The 19,823-nt window shown below is 41.8% G+C and overlaps 1 protein-coding gene across 1 annotated transcript in view; it reads right to left on the bottom strand.

Annotated features, from left to right (window-relative positions):
- The window catches only part of NIBAN1 (niban apoptosis regulator 1), a 65,042-nt gene that overhangs the window by 24,361 nt on the left and 20,858 nt on the right, over positions 1–19,823 (bottom strand). Inside the window, exons 2-5 of the mRNA XM_086463038.1 lie at positions 9,923–10,053; positions 8,176–8,307; positions 7,397–7,511; positions 5,749–5,916 (exon numbers count right to left, since the gene is read on the bottom strand). Coding sequence (XP_086319164.1) covers positions 5,749–5,916; positions 7,397–7,511; positions 8,176–8,307; positions 9,923–10,053 — 546 coding nt within the window. The remainder of the gene's footprint in view (positions 1–5,748; positions 5,917–7,396; positions 7,512–8,175; positions 8,308–9,922; positions 10,054–19,823) is intronic.

Raw genomic sequence — 19,823 nt, 5'->3', positions numbered from 1 at the left:
TCATCCCTATCAACCTAAGAAAAACTCAATTGAGGCAAAACCTAGGGAGTGAAAGTTAAAAAATAATATTATGGGCAGAAAATTCTCCTTGCTGCCTCTGATACGAAAGTGGTATCAGGATATATATTTTCTGTCACATGCTGTTATTGTCCTGAATTAATTATGAATCATCAAAACTGAAACAAATATAGTAATACATTTTATATTGTGATGTAATGTAGGATCTTTAGATATAAAAAACCGAATTCTAAAAAATACTAATTATTTACTAAAGCCAATAAGGCCACATTTAGTACACTGTAAATGCATCCCAGCTAAGATCAAATCAGAAAGCAAGAGTTCTCCAGTAACCCTTGAAACCGCATTTTTTACAACAGCTATCTTTTGTCTTGACACATTTGTCATTTGAAACATTTATTTTTCAGTTTTACTAAACCAGTGAAGACTACATAATCACCCTGGGAAAATACTGCAAATGTCCTATGGCATAAGGAACAGACTAGCAAAGCGAACATTGAAAATTTGTGTCAACCCTATACCCAGAGAACTGTATGTTCTTCTCTGTATGTGGCATTACCTTTATCAAGAGACATCACTAGGTCATATTACTCTACATCACCATATTTTACTATTGACTGCTCTGTTGCCTTGTTGTTGTTCTGCAAAGAACATTTTTTGGCTCACCCGTGCTATATATCTAGAGACCTCCCATCAACATTATCTTTCTATATGTACATTTATGTCATTTAACTAATTTAACTCACCCTTTCATTTATCATATTCATTGATCAAAGCCAAAAGGCTTTGAAATCAGCAAATATGCCCGTTAAAATGTTTTATAGCCTACGCCTAGCTAATAAATTCAATGAGAAATTAATTGTGGCATTTCAGAGCTGCACACAATGTTCTTTAATGCAGCCCACTGAAGTCCTTAACTACAAAGCTGTGGATAAAGAATGGACAGTTTGGAGGGAAGGAAGCTTTTTGATGGAGTTTTTGAGATACTGGACAAGATTAGATAGTAGCACCTCTGTACTGAGTATGCAAATTTACAGTCATCTTTTTTTTTCCTGGGAGCAGTTACACAGTTAGTTTTTACAGGAGAAGCGTCATACACTGAATGCTGAAAAGCAATTTTGAAATATATTTGACTCAAACTCAGCCAGGAAAGGGACTCAAATGAAAGCATGGTTTATGTTGGAGTTGCCAAATCTGGTAGCCCATTAGCTGCAGCTCTCGTTACATCCTTCTGCATCTGCCCCGACTGATAGCAGGTCCAGACCTATGTTGCCCCCAGCAGTAACTCTCAGATCCTTGTGTCTCTTCAGTAGCTGGCTTGGATCTATGGTCTCTCCAGTACTGGTCCCAGTCCTAAGGTGTCTCTGGTCACTGGCTCCCACACCTTCTGTCCCACTTGCCAGACAGTCCATATTGAAGTTTGCTAGTGAGTGAAGCCTATGTGCACACATGGCTGGTAGAAGCTAGTTAGGAAAGCACTCTGGTCTCACCAGATGATGCCCCTGCACCTATGGGCCCCTGTGCTCTGTGGTCCCTTCTCCAATTGCTGGCACTGGGACCTCCCACACACATCTCTCCTGATGCTGGCACCTCAAACCTGTGGAGTCTCCGTGACCCCATGGCTCCTTCTCTATTCTCTATTTGCTGGCACTTAGGACCCCAACAGACACACTGGAGAGCACCCTCACCCTGGAAAATAGTTAGAAGTGGACTTTAGTGAGAAGACAGGACAGATCATGGTGACGAAGCACGGGACAAGTATACTGATGAGCCTCCTGTTTACACCCAGCTGACTCCATTCATCCCCTTTTTCCCTGTTTTATCCCACACTGGTTCCTCCTCAACCCACTTTGATTCCTCCCTTTTCCTGCTTTTGGTCCTTCCCATAAATATCCCACAATGAATCTCACATATGCCAACAGTACCCTGGAAAACATCCCATAATATGATTTACACAATCTCCAAACGCTCTTCCCTTCCATCCCATAACGAGTCCCACACCTGCTCACACAACAACAGCCCTGCAGACTGCGAGGTGGTTGGGGAGAGCTGCTGGAGCCACCCTACATGGTGGGCTTCACATCAGGACTGTGAGCTAAGCTCCCTCCTCTGAGTGCTGGGGCAGCGGCGTCGGGGTCCCCTCTGCACCCATCAGTTTGTCAGGGTTCCTCTGCTGCTCCCTGGGCACTTGTGTTCTCATTAATTAGCCCTTAATCACATGACCTCACAGGCCAAAACACAAAAAGCATTTGATCCCCTCCCCAAATCCTGAGGCATCACAAAAGTCAACTTGCAAAGCAGGAGCTGCGCAAATGAATTGCTGAACTGGGATGATTTCTGTAAGCAGATTAATCAGTCAATCAACTTTCAGAGTAAGGGTAATTCAGAGAATCTCAGCATATATGTCCGGTTGTGCTAGAATATTTTTAAAGCCATGACCAGTCAGGTCCTGACTGGCTTAGGCTCATTTTAAAGGTTTTACATATGCTTTATTTGAACTGTACTCAAGAAGGGTGCAAAAGATCTACATATTCCATAGATAATGAAGGATATCCTTGTCCCCTCAAACTGCAAACCCTCACCAATTATTATAAAGGACAAACACAGTAGGAAAACTGGGGCAGGGCGGGGGGAATCCATGCATCTTTACAAGCGGAGATCACTAAATACAAATGCTTTTGTAATTATCCTCCTGACCATGAGTTCTGACCAGAAAACCCAGAAACACAGGCTGGACCAGTTGTTTGTAATAGAGGGACTCTAAAGAGAACAAATAGCTGAATGCCAGGGCGGCTCCCATCACAAGACCGCATGCTGATTCACTCCAGTTCTCTGTTCAGCAAGAGACCATATTTAATTCTGCTTCCTGGGAGAAAACAAGACTTCAACTGAATAATCCTCCAAGTTTTTGGCTAAAGCCCAGCGCGATACATTCCTTTCCAGTAGTGGCAGATTATAGAAAAGACAGAAAGGCAAATTCTGATCAGACATTACATCTGTCTTTCTCCTGCCCTTGCCAAATCTGCCCTGGCAAAAGTTAACTCGGCACTTTTTAGAAGAGGTGGGGCAAGTGCTGCCTTGGCTGGTGCTCCTTATCCCACTAAATTATATTCCACAATCGAATTCAAAGGATTTTTCACATTTCTTCTCTCTTTTCAATTTTTTTTTAAATAAAAAAGCACAGCCAATTTTTATATCATGAGCCTTATTACCCTTTGTATTGCTGCATGTGCCTGTAACTTTGCTGGATTGTTCAGATACCTGTTTTTTGTAGGCAGAATTGTTTGCAAATAAGGCTTTAAAAAGTATTAATAAAGTAACATCTTTCAGTCATGTGAGAATGAATATAAATCAACATGAAGTCCTTGGAAAAAAACCCTGAAGAAGTTCACTGCAAGGGCAGAGTTAAGGTTACCAGGGTGCTCATCAGTGATCATTTTTGCGCTTGCAGCACCTAGGTTTCTAGATAGTATAACTCCAACAAATCCAGAAAATATGGGCTCCCGTTTCCCTAGCTGTAAAAACTTGTTCACTTTTACCAGTGTAACAGTAGGTCTTAATCCAGACTGTCTTTATCTACTAATCAGAAATAATGTGACAGAAAGGATAAGCCTTGATGAAGGCACTCTAGTGTCACTAAGCATCTTCTGTCAGACAAGAATTTGACCACAGGAAAACCTAAGAGGGATAAATCCTGGAACAGATGCATAAATGAGCAATAGTTGAGCTGTATGAAATATAATAAAACACAGACTCGCAGGCACTGGAGATGGAAAAGACTTATTAGATCATCTGCTCCCAGCTTCTGCCAATTCAGAATTGCCCCCTAGAGTGATGTGCTGAACTTTAAGAAAAAAAAAGGCTGCCAAAAGCTTTGTCAAGCCTGTTACACTTGATCCAGAAGAAAGAAATGAAAAACCCCAAACCTAATGAACAGGCTTCAAGTCATGGGGGACTGACAGAGCCAGGAAAACTTGATTGTATCTCCATCTCCTTACCAAACCTTGGTGAGGAGCAAAGGGGTGGCTTTCCAAAGTTGAGAGCACTTTCATACTGTATGACCGCCGCAGCTAAAACCAGGCTAATCAGTACTGAAGATCACAGAGGCAGGCTTTGCCCTCAGGCATGCTACGGGAATTTGAGTTCCTCCAGCAGCTCTATAGAGAATATTTATTGAGACTCAAGCTATTTGAAAGTGCCAAGTGAAGGCATGTTCCTTCTAGACTGATGCCTCTAACCTATGTTAATCTAGCCATGAAATAGTCTTTATAGTCCCTGTGACAGGGTATTTGCCTGCCAGGGCATTTTAACCCTCAGCCTCTCCACACCTACACAGATTTGAATTGGAGCTGCTTCCTCTGGTTTGTATGAGGCTGCCAGAGGTAGAGGGCATGCTGTGTCTCACCACATTCAGCATGGCTTGGAAATGAGCTGGAGAGGGGGACCACTGAGTGTCAGGGGAGTGTACACCAGCTCACTAACATCAGGACTGAGAATCCTGCGTGTCCTGTGAAGAAAGCACCTGCCACCAACCACCACTGAGCACCATACAAATAACTGCACATCTTAGGAAACTCCCTAGAACTACAGTAATGTGTGTTTTCATCATGGGAGTGGAGTCCTAAAGGAGATCACAAATGCCTTTGGTAGTGGAGACAAGGGAAAGGAGATGGCAGCTGAGAAGGATCTGGGAAGGACAGTGTGAGACAGCTGTCTGAGGGTAATGGGGTGAAGCTGATGACCAAGAGACAAAAGTGACAGCTAAAAAAAATACACTGGGAGCCACTTCTGTAAGTAGAAGCGACTGTTCACACCCTGCATCTCAATTAATTTGTCTACAAGCACAGGCTTCAGGCCCAAGTAGCTGAGATTGCTGGAGAAGTTCCTGAGTGTTCCCATCTCCCACCAAGGACAGCAGGAGCAGATGAGACTCTAAAGCCACACTAAAAGCATTGAAGAGCTGGGACGCCAGTGGGGAAACCAGGTCAGCTTGATGGAAAAAAAGAAAAGTCATCTGAAAAACAGGAAAGCATTTCTTTTTCTGAAGGGTCCAACTCATAAATGGTCTTTCAGTTTCATGGGAGCAAGGTTGCTCCTAGCAATTCACAAGTTTGGGGGTTTTTAAGGTTTTCTAGTCTAACATACCCAGAAAGTGAGATTTAAAATTTATCCTTGTTCAAACAATCAATTCCCTGTCTTACACACCATCCATGTTCCTGCTACAAAGCTTAAACATGGCTGGGGCTGAACTGCCACCTAAACACCTGCAGAAAAGATGAAATATTTGACCATTGGTGATACATGTATAACATTACTGAAATGTACTGGGAGACTACATTCCTTCCACCTTGTACAAACTTGGTCTACTACACCTACAATGCATTGTTCAAGCTTGCAAGCACAGGTGAGAGTGTGCCATGCCATATTTAAAAAACATCTCATGATTTTGTGCCATGATACTGGATTTAGATGAGCTGACAGAAAGGGGAATGTCACTTTCAAAGCAATTCTAACATTTTCTACCCAAGCTTACTACACTGCAGCTCAAATCCCACCTACCTTTGCTCCCAGCAGAGCAAGAAGGGGTATGTTAATGCATTCCTCCAGGTACTGAAAGCCAAGCATCTTTCGTAAGTGACTTGCATTTTTCTACAGCTTTTTTACTATAATAGCTATCTAAATCTTCACCGGGGCGAACGACGTACAGGAAGAGGCCCTTTCTGCACTCACCGTGGTTTGAGTGTCTCACACAGTCCTCCAGCATGGCACTGAACTGCCTCTGAGCTTCTGGCTCCGGGAAGCAGTAGTAGCTGTGCCGGGCAAAGGGCTGCCACAGGTAAACCGGGAACTCCCTTGGCAGCTGAACGAAGGCTTGAGAGACTTCCTTCTCACTTGACCCTACATGAAAAACACATCTCCATTTGAAATCTGCAGGTTTCATGGGGAGTTTGGCTCTTTTCCTCTGCTATGACAGAGAGAACAGACCTTTGCTAGCAGGGAATCATGAGACATGAAAAAATCAAGTCTCCTTCTTGATCCAAGTGATTTGGCATGGAGGGCAGGGGGACACAGCTAGCATGGGCAAACTCAGCAGGCACCAACCACGTCTACATTATACCATAGCAACTTGATGTCCTCTTGTTGTGTATTCAAGGTAGCCATAAACTACACAGTTTTGGTAAAATTTCAAAGAAACTATTTCATTGGATTGTATCTGCTAGGCAAAATGTTTTCATGGCAAATAAGTAAGTTAGTGGGCAGCTCTGGTCTCTTCCCCATAGAGACCATATAGGAGCACATGGTCTTCCATATAGGAACTGCATTAAACCGTGTAGGAACAACCGTGCCTCCAGGGTTTCCAAATACAACTGCAAGGCAGCCTTACAAACTGTCACTTCAAGCCCTTGAAGGTGAAGCGAAGAAAGCATTAAGTATCTCCAGTTTCCACCTGCCCTGAGTCACTGTGCACCAGGAATGCTATACAACACAGTTTACAGATGATCAAACCCAATCTTGTCTCAGTGCCATGCATTGAGAGCCCAGCCACAAGAGGTTCATCTCAGAGGGTCTTCAGCCTTGCACAGAAGGGAAGAAGGGCCTTAAAAGACTAACTGAGCGACTCTTTGTGAAGGGAAAGCCATGGGAAGCCCACAAGTGGCCTTGGGCTGCTCCACATCGCTCAACCCAAACTCCTGCAGAGCTGTGGTGACACACAGAGGACATCTCCAGGCACCGCTGCCCCATACTACCCTCTGACCACCCTACACCTTGGCAAAGGGATGTAAGGGGAATATCTCACAACAGCCATAAGTTAAAAAAAATCCTTGTCTACACGTTGCCTTTATCCCTTTCCTTATGTGGCATCCCATTTTCCAAATCTGACTCTGCAACACAAGATCTGCTCCCTTAAAGACTGAATTTTCTCCATCTTTGTGGAGTGGGGGCAGGCAGGACCACAGCAGTTCCTGTCCCAGAAACAACAAACTCAGCAGCAGCAACCTTCCTGCCCTCTCTGTGGGACTTATTATCAACTGTGAGTCAACACAGGCAGCTGGCATCTAAAAATGGAAACAAATAAACCAGGAATATTAACAAAGCCTGGGAACAATGGTGGTGTGGTTCCTGCCCTGCTTCTGCACAGCTTCCAGTGGCTTTGTGCTGGGATGCTGGAAAAAAATGGGAGCCAGCATTTCTCTGAACATTAGCTTATAGCATCTTCTGTGTGCGTCCACTTTGGAGCCGTGCTTTGACTTAGGAAAAGGCCTGCATGCATCTTCTGTTGCCCCATTTTAAAGTCTAGCCTGAAAACCTGCCCAGAAGAGGTCTGCATAAGGAACAAAGCCTGAGGTTTGGCAGCTCAGCTTTGAGCAGGGCTTACCAACAGGATCTGGAAAATGTTTATCAGACAGCAAATTGTAATCTTCTTCTGAAGTCAGTACTTTTCCTCCTGCAGGAAGAACATGATATTTAGGGCTGGCTCCTTTTTGGTAGGCCTGGAAAATCAAGAGAGAGGGAGTCAAACGAGATTTAAGGAAAGGAGAAACATAAACTCTGACAAAGCTAATGCACAGGGATATTCCCCAAAGGGATTTTTTTTTTGTCAGACTCAATTTTGGATATATTCCCTAGATGTATCAAATCTAAAACCTGGCTAAATGTAAAAAAACATATTTAAAAATACCCTCTCAGTGCTTACCAGCCACAGTGAAGAGTTAGGGACAAAACAGGAGGTAAAAGGATGGGATTTTCTTGTAAGCCCTATTTGTTTGTCAGCCAGGACTAGTTTGACTATGGCAGCTGCCAAAGAAAAAGCTTCACTGTAGTCAACTTGAAGCCACCCAAAACCTGCTTCTTAAAATCCAACTGGGGAAGCACAGGGACGTATTGCAATGACATACAGATAAGAAGCATTCTGTGGTAGGCAAAGGAAAGTTCAAAGTGCTGCTAAAATGATTTGCTAGTTTTTGCAAACGTATATGGCCAATGCAAGGCGCTTAGTTGTACTTTCAACCATCCCCGTGGAGCTTCCAGCCCACTCTGCAAGGCTGGAGCTGCCTCACCAAGGACAACTTTTCATCTAGTATTGCTAAAAGAAAGGTAGCAGCAGCTACAGTTTATTTGGGAGTGTAGAAGAATGTAAGAGGAAGAAGCATTTACCTCTTTAGTCTCAAAGCAATCCACAGTGTAGTCATTTTTGATAACAACGTATCTGTCCTTCCACTTCTTCAGATCCTCCGCAAAATGCATCAGCTCTGCTTCATATAAGACTGTCCCAGCTTCCAATGGGGGCTACAATGACAATTTTCGAGATTTTAAATGATTCTGGATTACTGACCATTTTGAAGCTTTTATTTCTACATTTCCATCAGGCTCCTACGAGGGCTTTTGAGTCTTCAAATGCAATTTGGAGTCATAAATAACTTTCTGATTCGGGCAGATACTACATAAACAAATTCTTGTCACCTGAGGTGAGAAGGCAGCAGAAGAGCTCTGCCTTCCAACAATACTTCCAGATTTCTGAGACAGAAACATTCTTATTTACATTTTAGTTGGCATGCTGAATGCAAGATGATTTGTAGTTCATAATCTCCCATTTTCCACTATGTACTAAAAACATTTCATTGATGCAGCAAAGGGTTTTATCATAAAATAGTATATTATTTCCCATTTCTTTGTAATGCTTTTGCACCTGTGCTCTTGTAACTGATATGCCTCTTTCCGAAAGACACCTCTCTTCTATTATCCCACCTTTTGCATCCCACTTTGTTGCTTTACCCTACTCATGTCAAGAGCATTTCCAGTGCCCATTTCCTGTAATTTCCAATGTGGCCAAAAAATTTAGATTTGTATCTTCTTGATATTGAAGGCTGGTTTTCTGCATTTCCCTCTAATAAAAAGACTTTTGTCTCTCTTTTTGTCTCCCCTCCTCTAATAAAAAACAGCTCTCCATAGCTCACTTCACAGAGGGGATTATTGCCATCTTCTTTATGGAACCCTGTAGCCATGGCTGAAAGAGTTAATTAAGTTTCCTACATAAATTTGTGGCCTGAATGTATGATCTCTGTCCCAAGATTTTTGCAAAACCTTGCAATCAGCACAAAGCAACTAGCTTTGTCCAAATGTCCAACTCTACCTTTACTTTGAGGGTGGCAGAGCACTGGAACAGGCTGCCCAGGGAGGTTGTGGAGTCTCCTTCCCTGGAGATATTCAAAACCCACCTGGACGCCACCCTGTGCAACCCACTCTAGGTGAACCTGCTTTAGCAGGGGGGTTGAACTAGATGATCTCCAGAGGTCCCGTCCAACCCCTACCATTCTGTGGTTCTGTGAAATGCATGCTTTGTACCAGAAACTCATGTCATGGTTCTTATGCTTCGACAAGACAACAACGCAAGATCAAAACAAAGATGAATTTTCAAAAATAGCTTTAAACCTGCACCCAAACGCAACTTTTCCACCTAAAACCTAGCTGAACCAAATCCAACATCTGCACTTGCAAATCTGTTGTGTACGCTTGGGTTATATATAAGAAAGTACACATGTAAAATGTCCTAGATACACATTTATTATGTATTCAACTATCCAATACAAGAAGCTGAAAGAGCAATTCTGTACTGTGCTTGTATATATAGAAACATTTAAATAACTTTAAAAATACTTTGGGTTTGATTTTTAGAAGCTTTGCATATCTGTACCGTGTATTAACTTTACTTGAGAGCATTCAATACTGGGAAAAACAAGAAAACTGAGCCTAGTCAGTGACTGATAGACTTCCAGCTCATGTTTTTTATATATTACAAGTACTAAATGTGTGATTTAAATAGTTAACACATTAATCATTTCATGCAGGAGAGCAAAGCTGTACGGCAGCTTGAGGACGGGGAAGGGCTTACGTGCCCTCCTACCTTGGTTTTCAGGAACCGGGACTGGGAATCCCGGTGCTGCTCCAGCTCATCCTGCACATGCTTGCAGAAAGCCACCGCATACTGGCGTCTGTAGTGCGGGCTGAAGTTTTTGATGACAGCCTCTGTTTTTCCTGAAGCAGAAATAGAAATTTAATCATTTTTAATATATGTGGGTACAGGAACTGTAATGCAGAACCAAGGCAGTTATGACCAGTGACCCAAAACATTGCCAGAGTGTACAAGAAGTCACTTGCTGCACAACGGATCAGGAAACCCTCAGAGATTCATTCAGCTGTTGTGGTAACCAAGCACAGAGGGAATTCATACAGGAAAACTTTGGGTTTTGAATGTTGTTTTTCCTTCTAAGACTGGGCAAAACACACCCCAAATTCATTTATCTCAAAAAAGATGCTATCTGCCTCTCTCTGGGACACAGAGCTGTGGGTGTTCAAGAGCTGATAAGGTTTTTAAAAGAAACATCTAGACAAGTGATATTGACTAGCATTTAGGCATATTAGCCAATTGTATCACACAGCAAGGTTTTAAAGCTGACTCAAAGCTCCTACAAAGGATGTTTTCTAGGCTTGGGCACTGCAGTCTCTTCTTTGTTTTAATGTAAACAGATACTCAAGTCACGCTGCAATAAACACTAATCTTGTATTGTCTTGCTATGATCAAGATCTCAGTAGCAATAATAGCAATAAACACACTGACAGTCTCATTTCTGAGAAACTTAGAGCAATTTACAAGTAATTAACTATTAACCCTATCAAAGAGATAATAATGCTTTACAGACAGAAGTGCAATTAAAAGTTAAAGCCATGTGCATATATGTGACTCAAAGAGTCTGCAGCAATGCAGAAACCAAAACCTGGACTATGATCTAGATAGCATCCTGACAGTCCTGGATTCTGGAGAAATCCCTTTCTTCCTTGTATTAAGGAGGCCCATGACAAAGAGTTTTTTCGAAGCATACAACAGAGAAATGCAATTTCACACCTCAAGCAGTTTTGACGCTTTAAACATTTTATTTTGTTCTGCTTGGGGAAAAAAATATAAAATTTTCTGTATAAGGCAAAAAAATTGAAGTTCTCGAACTGAGATTTCTTGAAGCCTTTATACACATGGACTCCTAAACCAGGACTGGCATTCAGCACTCCTGAAGGGCCAAACTGGGGAACCAGCAAGAAGCACTGTGACCTTGAGTCCTGGAAGAGCTGAACCACCTGCATCCTATAATATGTTCCCAGATTGACAAACTCCTCCCAGCCGCCCACCAGCACTACCACCAAAAGCGATTCACCAAAAGGTAGTTTTCATGATGTTTCTGTATTTTACACAACGGGCTGTGAGTCTGCAGCAGCTATGATGAAATCAGAGAGAGGTCTTGACAGATTTGCTGTTTCAAGCACATAAGCATAGTCCTTCTAAAGTAACATTGCAAAACTTCCTGGATTACTACTGACTTTATTGCCATTTCTCAACAAAAAATAGGGTTTAAATGTCAGTGCAGTTCCCAGAATGTTCATGCCTGTTTTCATCTCATATAATTTTCAATACGGTTAAAGAAAGAGAAAAGCTGTGGAACATTATGAGAGTAAGCACATGGGATTTTACAGGAGAAAGTGGATGGGATGCTCTAGTGTAGGAGATGCTATGGTCCAGGACTTATCACTTCTGGCTATCTTATTTCTATTTAAAATATCCAAATATGTGTGGGTGAGACTGCCATGGAAAAATAGCTAGTTTGCTAAGGAGTTTGCAGAGATGGGCAATGGCGAAAGATTTTATAAGGTGCTTACTTCAGGTCCAGCTCCAACCTGCTCCTAATGTGGGACACTACCAGGCTGTTAGAGGTACCTTCATCAATTTGGATAGCCATAGTATTTAATTACTCCATAAGTTCCTGATAATTACATTTACATAACTGTAGCTACATGCATGTGCATGCAAAAGGAAAAAGCTCCTCTGCTTCTGCAATTTTATTTTCAGTTTGATGCACAGAATTTGACACATCCCTCAAGTTTAGGGACAATATTGACACCACCTTTCATTCCAGCTACTCCCGTGTAACCAGCTCAGAGGTGAGCTGGAGCCTCCTCCTTCTTAAGCACAAAGAGGATCACTGCCTTCAACTAAACTGAAAGCGCCTTTTGCCCCATTCCTGCCCCTTTCCAATCACACAGCACCACTGGCTTACAAACCTGCTGCCCCTTCGAGCCCTGCCTGGGTGCACGGAGGAGATGGCTTGGCCGACTGCCGCGTTCACAGAGTCGTTACACAAAACTGGAGGGATGTCAGGAGGCCGGGTTAAGTTTTCAAGTATGTAAGTTTTTCACAGATTTACTTGTGGGAAAGCATCAGGTGACAATCTGTATTACAACTCACCAGTTTTAAGAGACCAAATTTTCTGAGACCTTCCCGTTATAGGATGTGCTTGTGTATAACAGCAGGATACCAGTGCTGGTGAAGCAGAAAATCCTTGCCCATCTGACAGCCTTTTAAAAACTAGCCTGCTTTGGGCGAGGCATAAACTTATTCTTCAAATAAGGACAAAGCTTTTCCAAAACCTTCTTTATGGCATTTTTTTTCTTCTGCTCCCAGCCAGCAGTAGGATGTTGTTGGCCCCAGCCCTGGTGGAGTTTCCTGCTCAGGGTTTACCCCTAGTTTCCACTGCAGCTTTTTCTTTTTCAGCTTGCAGTGGCCTCTTAATCTGTCACAGAGGGCTCTGGGACACTGGACTTCACTTGACTGCTGCCTGCATCCTGCAGTAAAAATTTGTAGAGGAAGTGGGACAAAGAACAAAATTCTGGTGTTGCAAAAAAATGCTCGACAATCGCAGGAAATACCTGTAATTTTGGCGAAGTCTTTCAATTACGGCTAAACCGGCTCAGAAGTGTGATTCTTCACTGTCAACATCTTAGATCAGCTTGAAGTACAATGACCAAAGAGAAAGGAACTATGCAATTCATAATATGTATAAGTGAGAAATATGACATCAATGTAATTTTTATGTGCAGACTGTATTTACAAATCAATCAAAACATGAATCGAGGAGCAAATGTTTCAGGCTCTTTATTCCAGTCTTTGCACTTCTTGTTGCAAAGGATCTCCACATTAAAAATACTAACCCCTATTAAAATTAGAAGAAAAGGTTTTTTGATGAGACTGTGAGTGGTACCACACGAGGACCTGGCCTTGCACCGCTCCACTCAACAGGAATTGCAACACTACCTGTGGGTGGGAAGAGAAGCGGACAACTCCTTGATCCATTGTTCATCGATAGATCTTTAAACTCTTCTGGTTTACAGAAGATAAAAATATGCTATCTGAAAATAAACATGATGGAAATAGTCATGAGTAATAGAAACTCTTCCCATGAAATGATAACATGGGGCAATTGGAGATAAAATACTCCAAGGCAGTTGAAAAATTAGTTCCCCTAATTCTTTTCCAAATTTAGCGTGGCTTGCTTAGTCAGAGCTGTTTATGTGGAGCAAGGCCAACTTTCCCACTTGGTTGGTCTGGCAACAGCACAGTTCCAGTCCATATAAATATAAACGTGATCTGAAAACCAGCAGCTAAGATGTTTATCCTAGGAGAACACGTAGTTTGTTCATCTCCAGTAGAAGCCTGCCTGTGACCAAAATTACCAACAGAAAAAGACAACAGTGATGAAGGTAGAAGGATTTCTGTCAAATTAATGTGGAAAGGGTTCGTTCCCCCTTTGCTGAGGGTTTAGATCCTGCTCCAGAATAAACTTTGCTAGTGCTTTATGATGCACCTCCTGCTGAACAACCCTTGCACAAGTTATGATACCTCTTTTAAGACTGAAAACAGATGTCATTGCTCTGAGAAACAAGAAACCAGTTGCCCCATTGGAAATCAGGAAACTTGTTTCTTCTTGCTTCTCCACTGCCTTTCACCTTCTTAACTGTGCATCACTCATGCGGGACACTCGTACATAACTTCAAGTCATCAGACCCACAGCATATATACCCAACTTTTTATTTTGGGTTCCATTGCTTTTATTGAAATAAACTGACACACACTTTAAAAAATAAGGGCACTCTTCAGCAAATTCTCCCACAAACTTCTGCTGGTCTAGCCACTGGCTTTCAGCCTGGTGGCACTGCCATGCACAGCCTGGCTAGCTCACCCTGCCACTCTTCTCCAGTCTCAACAATGTGTTGCCCAGTGGCCAGTATGGAGGCAAGTCAGGAAAATTCAGAAAAAAAGGTCAGAAAACAATAACTTCTTGGTTGTCATACAAAAGAGGGGTTGCTTACACTCCCCGGATTTCAGACATTTGGAAGTTAGGAAGAGAAAGAGGTAAGGACTTGCCATAAAAGTGGTTATTTCACTTAAATATTGGTGTTTGGTAGCAAGATGACCATGACCCTTCCTCTTCATAGCACAACTGCTTGCGCTCAGCACCTTTTGAATGGGGTTTTCAAAAAACACCATGATCCGTGATACAAATCTCTTTGGAGGTCTGGGGGATTTATCTTCTTAAACCATTTAAGCCCATTGGAAAATACACTTTGCGCCCCAAGGGACATGAACTGTAAAAAAATTAGATGATTTGCTGTATCAAAGCAAACCCTAGACAAAATAAAACCTAAAAGAAACAATAAGTATTGTGTATGCTGAATGCCAGTACACTCAGCACTTCAAACAAGTGTGAAATGTTGAGACAGAACAGGAACAAACTACTTTGTCCTTGTATTTGTTCCACACGGCCAAAAGCAAAGCCATCAGAAGTATATATAAAAATATCAGTTGATCATACCCACATGGTGTTTCACCAGCCAGGAGTGCAACCTACAACTGGGGACATGCTTTTAAATGATAAACTATAAACTATACTGCATGCCGTAACGTTATTCAGCAAATTCAGTACTGAGCTTCAAAATTACTAGAGCTTTAAAATGATGACTATCCATACATCCATCCAGCTAGCTAGCTGGTTATTCAGATATATAAACTTATTCTCATAGCTCATCAAGGTAGCAGCAAAATGAGTTAACAAAATAATTTCAGTGTTCAGCTCATGGGTTGACTTCATCCCAAGTCCAAGATAAACACAACCTTTGATTGCTATAAACATCTAAAATGCTCTACTTGAGCCCTGTGAATTGGCAAAATTGGATGTCAGTACAGCAGCTCTGAAATGGGTTGGATGCTCATCATGAAAAGAGATAAGCAACCTCTGCTGCTTCTGTTGCGATACTGTGCATAAGAGCTGCTCTTCCTGAATTCACCTGTTCATTTCAAATATCATTATTCCTTATTAAATGCACCTGGTAAACAGCAGATCTTTGGCATATCCTCTCTAACAGCGCCCACCACCTTCCAGTGCTCTGGGACACATAGTAGTGCAGCAGGAATTACCAGCTATTCCCTCTTTCCTACGGTCTTCTTTCTTGTGCAGTACTTACGGTACCACCCAGAAACTGTTTAAACCCAAGTGCTCCCAGGCTTTATCCTACACAGCCAATATAAAATACTCTTGTTTTTTGTTGAAAGCACAGATCAATTCAATCTTTATTTATAGAAACAATACTTTGATTATTTGTGAGTCATGACTTAATATCTGTTACAAAAAAAAAGGGATGACGGACACAAATCCCACATTCTGATTTGGCTGAATCACCTCTCCGTAGGTTTGTTTGCACTCGCTCAGCCAAATCAAGAAGCTCTCTGATGGAGCTGCCCCTCTTCCCCATGCACACATGCTGAAAAGCATGGTTTGCACCTAATAAAATATTGGAACCAATTGTTTACTCTCAGCTGTGTTTTGTATTACTGGAGACTTTATTAAGAACTTGTAATGCTGTAACTACATTGGCATGCACACACACACAAATTATCCATCTGCAATGTAGACACTGAATTACACTGGTAAAATTCCAGTTAGTCACCCAAAAGTCAACACATAAGAGAGGATAATACCCATTACACCTTGGATCATCCTCTTCGTAAATCTCAGCATATAAGCACATCTTGGGTGCCTAGCTCATCTTCTCTATGGGACGAGTGGGAAAGTTGATGCTGTCTTGCAAAAAAATCAGAATTCTTAGCAAGTTTGCCAGCTCACACCGTGGGTGTGAAATTCATGCTCCACCAGAAGTGAAGCTTCTCTCAGGGCAAGCTAAACAAACATGTTTGTAAGTTCATGTAAACTTGATCCACAGCAAAGGAGGAGCCAAGAATAATAGGCTGTGTTCCAGCCTTGCAGAACTCCCTTTCTACAATTTTACTCAAGTACTTAGCTCTTCCTCAAGTGCTCCACTAAATGAGGCTAAATTTTATACTGAGCTGCACAATTATCCCATAGATTTCAATAGGTTTATATACATATATATATATATATATATTGGCGCATTCTCAGGCAACTTCATGAGCATCTTGTATTCCAGAGGGAGTAGACAGACCTGAGTAAGACAGACCTCATACACTCTAAAAAAAAAAAAAAAGGCTTGTTTTCTTAAGAGTAGCTTGTGATTTAACTATAGATCCTGCTATTTTAAATTAATTCTGAATACTGTCTCATTGTTTAAAAATGCAGAGCAAAATAGAGTACTAATCCTGCTTAAATAGGACTGTCTCTTGGGTCAAACTCAGAGACTTATTCCTACAGCCAGGTTTCCTTTCCCCTTTCCCCTTCCCTCCCAGACGGGGACCAAGAAAATTCTTCTCAGGAAATGCAGAGACAGGACTATCACACTTTGATCTATGGTTAACCATCATTATCCTAACAGCACACCTTCCATACCTCCCCAAGCATCTGCTACAACCTGAAACTCTCTGGAGGCTCTCTCAACTGCAATCACATTATTTCCATGCTGCATCTTTCACAAGAAGCAGGCAATTCCTTCTGACGGCACTATATGTTGCCAGGGTACTTTATTTGAGACCAGCTGCTGTTAAGATGGAAATGCCCAGGGAAACATATTTTAGCATCAATCTGCGATTGCAAAGCAACAGGTTGGGGTTGTGCCCACTTGAAATGGAGAAGCAGCCTCCATCAGGTGCATCTACTCCTCCAGCATGTGCACTTCATGGACACATGCCAGCACTGGGACACACAACTCTCCTCAGCTTCTTCACACCTTCTCCCATACATGTGTCATCTCTCATGCTGGGGAAAACGATGGACAACTTCTCCAGCTGGAGACAGGTCCTGCACAAGCAGCTCCACCAGCATTGCAGAGGGGAGAGGCAGTAAACATCAGGAAGCCATTGGCAGTGTTATCACCCTCCTAAACACGTAGGCCCGGAGCAGGGCATGCAGAAAACAACAGCAAGGCTTTGAATTTTAACCTTAAAATGCCTGAACTGCAACTGGTGAGATCAGGCACTCTATCAAACAGCAAGAGCCACCGTCCACCAGCTCTGCAATGCTCCTGTTGATGAATCACTATTTAAGGGAGAAACGAGTTGCCTTTGCACTTCTGTCAGATTAAAAAAATCCTAATAATCACAAATTACATAAAGGCCAAAGCTTGTGGTTAATCAAGCAGAAACAAGCCCAATGCAAGCCAAGGGTTTGATTAACAATGTGTCAGATAAGCTTATCCCTAAGGTTGCTGAAATTTATCCTTTATTGGTAATGGGGATAGAGGCAGCAACACTCTGTCTACAAACAATTACTCATGGTCAAATTCACAAAGAATAAGGTCTGACAATCCTTTATTTCTCAGCTTATTTCACAGCACCAGAAGAACTAGGGATTTAATAAAATAAATTAATCCGGTCTAGTTCCTGCAGGCCACAAAAAGCTAAACTATGGTCTGTATTAAGTTAACTTGGTGAAGGTCAATGGTTTTGAAGTTCTGGGCTTTATTTCAACTCCCTGAGCCACAAGCTGAGCCACTAATGGGGAAACAGACACTAAGCATGCCTTGAGCAGCTTTCTCCAATCCGGATCTCAGCATCACGTTACACATCACAGTAGATCACGCAAGAATGTTTCTTGGGAACATTTAAACAGCTATCCAAAAACGTAAGCCAATGCCGCATCACCCTTTAAATCAGGATGATGTATCCCCCTTTCTGTCCCTTTCAGGTGACAGGCAACGCAGCCAGTTACTTCACTGCCCAATCATCCACAAGATAAAATAATGAAAACCATTCTCATGATAGAGATACAGATAACAGAAATAACTATCTTTGTTACCCTAGTTGAAGGTTTATCTCAATATATATACGTATTTATACAGACACACACACCTGCACAAGATTAATTCTGTGCAATGCCTGGAGTGTGCTCACACAGATCCAGGAGATATTTTTACTAATTTATTTTTTCTTAATTATTTTGCCAAAATTATGCCATACTAGACAGCTCTATTACAAAATTACTCAAAGGTGTATATGATATTGGACATGGTTATGAGTACACACACGTCTTTCCACGTGGGGCCTCGTTTATGCTGAGGTTACCTTATATTAAAGTTCCCTTTATTCCCTTTACATTACAACCCCTTTCACCACCAGTCTAGTGTAAGACAACACAGATGGACTTCTCAGAATACCAGGTTTCCCATGAAGACATCACTTTTTAAGCACTGTAGCAGAAGGCCATTATACCATGGTAATATTTTATTCCATCTGTCTTCAACAAACACACAAACACCACAAAATGGAAAAGGGCTATGCGTGGATAGTGAGAATAAAAGGTACCATCGGGTCCCCCTTCCTTGCAATTTTTCTCATCAAATCGTAAGGCATTTGATTATCTTTTGGCTACCATATACACTGAAAACGAGTAAACATCACGATTTGCAAGTGACAGTATTTCAGGTAGCCTTTTTTCAGGAAAAAAAGAGGTTAAAAAAAAACCTCATCTCTGAACAAAATTAAACAGAGGTCTCAAAGTATGGGTGTTTATTTTAGTGGCTTTCCAAGACCAGAGCCCCATCTCTTCATTTTATTGCAGGAAATAATTTCAGCCTTAGAACTCCTCCTTGCCCTTTTCAACCCCATAAGATCAACTGGCTAAATACACAGATTTTAACCCAAACAAATAGCATCATTTAGATTTTTGAAGCACTGATCTATAGCCCAAGGCTATACACGTGCCATTGGTACACCAGTTGAGACCATTTTCCAATTTCATCTGGTTTTCTTAGCTTGTGCCAACACCGCCTTGCCTTGGCCCTCTGCGGGGCTGCAGCCGTGGAAGGACATTTGGAGAGGCGCTGCGAGGAATGCATGCATCTTCTCCCTGGGATGGGTACATTAGAGGAGCAGACTTGGAGATGGGCTCCTTCCCATTTCCAGCTTACAAGCTTGCAAAAGCTCTTTGCTGTTGCAATCTCTCAGATAACCTCCTCTTGTGGTCTTTTGACACATTGCTTCCTTGGTAAATAGGTGTTTTTAAAATTGGATCTCTGCTACAGCATCCCAGGAAGTTTATTTAAGTCAAAACCACAGTGATACTTATGCTGCAAACTGTTATGCAGAGAGGGAAAAATAACAGATGTGTATGTCACACAGGAAAGGAGACAGAAGTATTTACCCCTATTAGACGTAGCTCACAACATAGGTCTTTAGATGGACAAATAGACAACTCTTTTTAAAAAAAAAAGGCTCAATTTTATTGCTTTCCCTCCTTTTTTAAAAAGGACAAACAAACTAAAATATATATGTATAATTAAGCCTCTAATAAAATGTTATATTACAGGAAGAAGAATATGTAAACTGCAGTTCACATCTCAAGGAATTTTTTTACCCCACGTCCCACTTTACATTAAGGTTGCACAACAAAAAGGGGAAAATATTTATTTTGTAATGCATTTTTAGTCATTTGCTAGACAGTCTCATTAATTTCATGCTATATTACTGCAAGATGAATACAAGGAAATTTAACTGTTGTCACAGCAAAACATTATTG

This window comes from Leptosomus discolor, chromosome 3, assembly GCF_034619465.1.
Source record: "Leptosomus discolor isolate bLepDis1 chromosome 3, bLepDis1.hap2, whole genome shotgun sequence".
NCBI classification, from domain to species: Eukaryota; Metazoa; Chordata; class Aves; order Leptosomiformes; family Leptosomidae; genus Leptosomus; species Leptosomus discolor.
Note: the sequence above shows the minus strand (reverse complement) of the source record. Positions and strands in the feature narration are given on the sequence as shown.